General features: G+C 31.0%; 1 protein-coding gene across 4 annotated transcripts in view; it reads left to right on the forward strand.

Moving 5' to 3' along the window:
- LOC108690571 (GRAM domain-containing protein 1B) overlaps positions 1-5,794 on the forward strand; it is a 33,192-nt gene that overhangs the window by 21,643 nt on the left and 5,755 nt on the right. For all 4 annotated transcript variants that reach the window (XM_018197943.1, XM_018197941.1, XM_018197942.1 and 1 more), the window contains 5 exons: positions 789-910; positions 989-1,181; positions 2,816-3,040; positions 3,242-3,395; positions 3,478-3,598. In XM_018197943.1, coding sequence (XP_018053432.1) covers positions 789-910; positions 989-1,181; positions 2,816-3,040; positions 3,242-3,395; positions 3,478-3,598 — 815 coding nt within the window. The remainder of the gene's footprint in view (positions 1-788; positions 911-988; positions 1,182-2,815; positions 3,041-3,241; positions 3,396-3,477; positions 3,599-5,794) is intronic.

A 5,794-nucleotide genomic window follows, 5' to 3' on the forward strand; every position in this document is an offset into this window, starting at 1 on the left:
TGTCCAACATATTTTCAGCATGTACAAGCTTATAGATGTTGTAAATATTTATCATTTAAACATCTTACAAAGTATTTAAACCAAAAACATGTATAGATTACTGTCATGTAATTTTTCCTGTAAAATGTAGGATATTCCCAAACTTGTAGAAGGTACTGTATATTTGCATTATCTCTCTTCCTTTAATCTTTATCTAACTTTCTTTAACTTCTGAAACAATTGTTCACGCATGTTTACGACTACATCGACTAGATATTTGTTACAAAAAATATCCATAAAAATTTAGAAAATAGGTGGATGTGCATCACTGTTTTACAACAATTCTTCATCTAAGGCTCATTTCATATTTATGTTGCTGAAATATAACGTACGTTTATGACATCTAAAATTAGTGTGATTCAAATATAAGCGAGACTTAGCCAAGAAAAATTGGCTACCGTATGGTGTGATTTTTATTATAGAATCTTTAATCATAAAATCATTGATCTTTTTCTAAATTAATTCTCGAATGTTTAAGATTTTAAAGAAAAAAATATTAGCCTTAAGAGAGAAAAATTTTTAATTAGTTTTAAAAAGATAATAAATTCAAGTTTAAAAGTAAATTAAGTTAAAAATTAATGCATTTAAAATTAACTAAGTTTAAAGTTATTAACTTTTTTTTAACTCTTAACGTTTTAATTACAATAGTTACTATTTAACCTTGATATAATATACACACATTATCTGCTAATGTAAATCTGCTAAATATAAATTTATTATCACCTGTTTCTAATGTTTTCACCTATTAGATTTAATACAATCTGCGTGGACACAAAACAACCAAACTGGTCAAAAAATGAGAACCCTTTCATACACGATGTCCTTAACTCAAAATATTGGTCCAAGAACTTCTCAAATTACAGAAACGCAGGTAAAAATGAAATTCAGTTAGTAATAATTTATCTCTCGCGTACATTATTGCTTTTTAAATATAATATATTATATACAGGTGATGTTACCATGCAGTAGGCCAGGTCATCTTTATTGTATCGATATAGAAAGCGTTAACGCCGGTATACCTTACGCCGATTCTTTCAGTGTTTTAACACATTTTTGTATGAATAATATTTCCGAAAACGAGACAAGTCTTATAATTTATTCACAAATTAAGTATAAAAAGAGCGTATGGGGTTTTGTGAAAAGTAAGTTTCAAAATTAACATAATTGTTAAAGAGACATAATTGTCAATCACAGTTGAGAAAAAGAGTATTATGATTTTTAAAGTTCTTAGAAAATTACAAGTTGAATTGGGATCCTAAAAATTATGAACTTAATAGTTATTTTCATGGATAAGATTCTCTCGACATCATATATTATATATTATCATATATCTTATCTGAAATCTTATCTATTTTTTTATTATTATATCTTAGATATTGGTTATATCTTAGATTATTGGTCACTGAAAATAATCTTTAATCAATTTGTCGACATAATAGTAATAATTGATTTACACGGAAAAAAAATTTGGTTCGTGTAACTGAATTTTAGTTATGACAATCGAAATTTTCTGTTTTCTAGGGATCAGATGAAAACTCGGTAAGAACAGAAAAATTCCTATGATAGGTTTCCGCTACTTAGACAAGAATTTTATATCAACCAAATATTAATGTTGCCTCTACTAAAAGTCTAGTTTGTCAACCATAGCTCGATTATAACGAATGTTTATAAGTAATAAGAAACAGACGTTCTGCCACTTTGACTATTCACTCTCATTTTTAATAATTATATAGAATGGCTCGCGTTATCGGTGTTTTAGTTGCTGAAGATAGGTTTTCGATTTTTTTTTTGGCGAATACCTAAACACTTAATTCTTCAACAGCGAATATTTAGATGCTCACTTCCTCAATCGCGACCGCTTAGATGTTCACTTCCTCATCCATAAATCCACTTTCTCGTCCATATATAAGTGTTTAGGTATTGTCCATACATCCGGCAAGGCCGGTATACTTAGACAATACCTAGACATTTAATTCCTCGACGATGAACACGTAGACATCCATTTCTTCGAAAGCGAATACCTAGATATCCACTTCCTCGTCGAAATAAGGTTATATAACCGAATATTGATCACATGGCCAATGCAAATGATCAATTTTTTCTTCATCCGAGATCTCGGATCAATTTCTAACATCGTGGACACCGGACTTTAATTTGTTCGGCATCTCAATTATTATAATCGATTATATTTTATAAAAAACTAGTCAAAATTTTAACCAACGCAGCTGTTATTAACTAGTACCTTACCTATGTTATTAATGTTGGACAAGGCATAAGCTATCAAGCGCCAAACTCGCTAGATTCGTCTGTCAGATCTTTTCATTTATAATAACAGAAATCATTTCTTGTCACAATTCACTACACCTCATTTTGCACACTTTGTGCGAGTAATCAAATAGTTCGCTACGATGGCAGCATACTTGAGACGGAAAATTTCAGTTCCTCTAATCAAAAGTTTGTTAATATAAACAATGTTTTAGTTAATGAGAACATGTTGCTCTAATTGAAACTCACATAACTGAATATTTCTGCCTGCTATAGCCGAAATTTTTTTTCCGTGCACAAACATATTAATTTCTTATAAACTTGATTGAATTTTTCAATTTTTTATTGAAATTTATTAAAAACTTATATATTTTTTGAATATTTATCAAAAATTTCCATTTTTTGAATTATATATAATACTCTTTATTCCGATGTTAAAATATTTGATACATGCAACACATTGACAAAATAATGAGAAATAAACTGCATATTTTGTTTTTTAAAAAAATAGGTGTGTTGGAAAAGAACTGTTGGGCGGGCTTAGAAGAATATTTTAATAGTATAATAAAAGCCTTAACAGTGGAATGCGAAGAAGGTAATGGAAGTGGAGGTTTAAAAAGAAAAACGAGAAAACGACGGCGCGCAACGGGAGTAGGCATCGCATTGCAAACACATACTTCCGAACACATATCTGTGAATCATCAAATTTCTCCCTCTAACTTGTCGCACAATCATGGTAAAATAATGCAATATTTTGAGTTATATACAAGATGAATATTAATTCGTGTTTTATCATGGAAAATGAATATTTCACTCTCTCTTATGCTTTTTCCAGTAATCAGTAAATTATCTCCTATGATGAAATGTGTTAGGACACGAATTAAGATTCACCCTGTATATTGTGAATTGAATTACATGTGTTTTTTCTTTCATATAGCTGCTAATACTAGAAGTGATACCAATATAATTCTTAGTTCAATGTTACTAGTCGCTGTATTATGTTTAATGGTAATTAATGGCTTGTTGTATTATAAACTATGGGGATTGGAAGAAGCTGCTGCGTATACCATTATGGATTTACATGTACTCAAGTATATATTATCGATTTCTTTTATATATGTAGATGACATTCTTTTTCATATATGTATTATTAACGTCTTCTGGCTCTTTCAGAAATACGCCAAAAACTGAAGAAGATTGGATTAACCTTTTGCAACAGCAAGAAAGCTTGCACAATGTAGAAATGAGGAAATGGCAAAGAGTTTTGCATACAGCTGCACAATTGCTTAGACAAGTAAAACTTACACAAAATCAATAATATAAAAATAGAATAATGAATTTAACGATACAAAATACCAAACATGCGGAAAAATCCGAAAAATTAAGAACTTTAAAATGCAAAATAATATTAATTATATCTAATTAAACAAATATATTTTTATAAATCTAGATCTATATATACCATAATAATACGAAATATACACAAAGACATTATATAATTTTTAATTTTAATTTTGTAATTTTTTTATGCTTCTTTAAATTCTTGTTAGATTTTAATATTAAATAAGTTCTGAATTTATCTAAATTTTTCCGCATTCTGTGCTCGCGTGCGCATGCGTGCGTGTGTAAGTAAATACCGTTCATAAATTTTGAATGCTTGTAGTTATAAGAGCTTTTCATTCGGTGACACAAGCTGACACAAGCTTTCTTGTCAAGTAACAAAAAACAATATTTGTATCGACTTTTGCCAAATGAAAAGCATCTTTTCTCTGGCAAAGTTGCGCGCGCGCGCGCGTGTGTGTGTTATATATGCGTACGTGTGTGCTCCCATCCTAATGAGCTTTAAATGGCGGTTATGGATTTTCTAATTCCTTCAAATAAAAAAATTCTTATAAAAACATTTGAAATTCCTGAGTAGTTACTTCAGTCATATTGAATCGTGACATCTGTTTTCCAGCTAGGTTACACAGTGGAATACAGTGTAATGTTCCAGCCAGAACATTATACTGTGTTCCACTGTGTAAGATACTTGTTAGAACGCAGTTAGTTAGTTTTATAATATAACACCAGAATACATTGTAGTTTTTTATTCTTATTCTTATGATTATATTTAGCGTATCAATAATAGATTTATGATTCTTATTTAGACTTAAGTTATAATTTTTTCAGAATTGATGATTTTTGATGGTGCAAAATAGGTACCAAATAACTTTTTAAAAAGTAACATTGACATATTTTACACGCTCGTACTTAGATTTTTTAATGTCAAGCAGTGTAACACTGTATCACTTTGTGTAAGACACAGTGTTACATTATGTCATCTATATACATTGTTGGAAAACACCCATCATAAGTGAGAATTATGTTATATTGAATATGGAAAAAAGTTCGTGACGATTTTTTAGTAAAATTAAAGTGTTTTTCTTAGAGTATTGAAATCAATTTATTTAAACCAAATATGCTCCATTATTTTCTATAATATTTTGCCATTTTTGGGGCAGAGCCATAATTCCATCGCGATAGAACTTCTGTGATTTCTGATCGAAAAACTGCTTCAAGTGATTTTCACAGGCCTCTTTTGAAACTAGCTTTACACCATTAAGAGAGTTCTGCAGAGACCTAAACAAATGATAGTCTGAGGTTGCTGTGTCAGGACTATACGGTGGATGCATTAAAACTTCCCAGCCAAGCTCTCGCAATTTTTGCCGAGTCATCAAAGATATGTGTGGTCAAGCGTTGTCGTGATGGAAGACGATACCTCTCCTATTGATTAATTCTGGCCGCTTTCTCTCAATTGCTTGTAATCTCTGCAATTGTTCACAGTAGAGTTCGGAATTAATTGTTTGATTGGACGATAACAGCTCATAGTGAACGATTCCCTTCCAGTCCTACCACACACATCACCTTCTTTCTCGTCAATCCAGGTTTTGCGATTGCTTGCGCCTTCTCTTCTTTCTTTATTCACGATCTTTTTCTAATTGGATTGTCGTAGGTGATCCATTTTTCATCACCAGTTATCATTCTCTTCAGAAATAACTCAATTTCATTCCGTTTCAGTAGCGTATCACAAATGTTAATTCGGTCCATCATGTTCCTAATACTCTAATCATGAGGAACCCAAACATCGAGCTTCTTTTTGTATCTTTGTGATTTAAAACTGTTTTGTGGCCTAGTTCCCTGGCAATCTCCACAGTGCTCACATACTTATCATGCTCGACTTTTATCATGATTTCATCGGACTTTTCAGTGATTGATCGACCGGAGCGAAGTTCATCTTTCACATCGAAATTTCCACGAAAGCGAGCGAACCATTTTCGTGCTGCTGATTTTGATAGAGTATCTTCACCGTAAATAGCGCAAATTTTTTCACAAGCCTGCAGTATTCTTGCCTTTATCGATACTTCAAAACGTAGCAAATTTTTTCCTTATTTATTTCCATTTTCAAAATAAAATAACTTTTGATTCACTTCACCGATTTCAATCTTTTTCG

This window comes from Atta colombica, unplaced genomic scaffold (genome assembly GCF_001594045.1).
Source record: "Atta colombica isolate Treedump-2 unplaced genomic scaffold, Acol1.0 scaffold33, whole genome shotgun sequence".
NCBI lineage: Eukaryota > Metazoa > Arthropoda > Insecta > Hymenoptera > Formicidae > Atta > Atta colombica.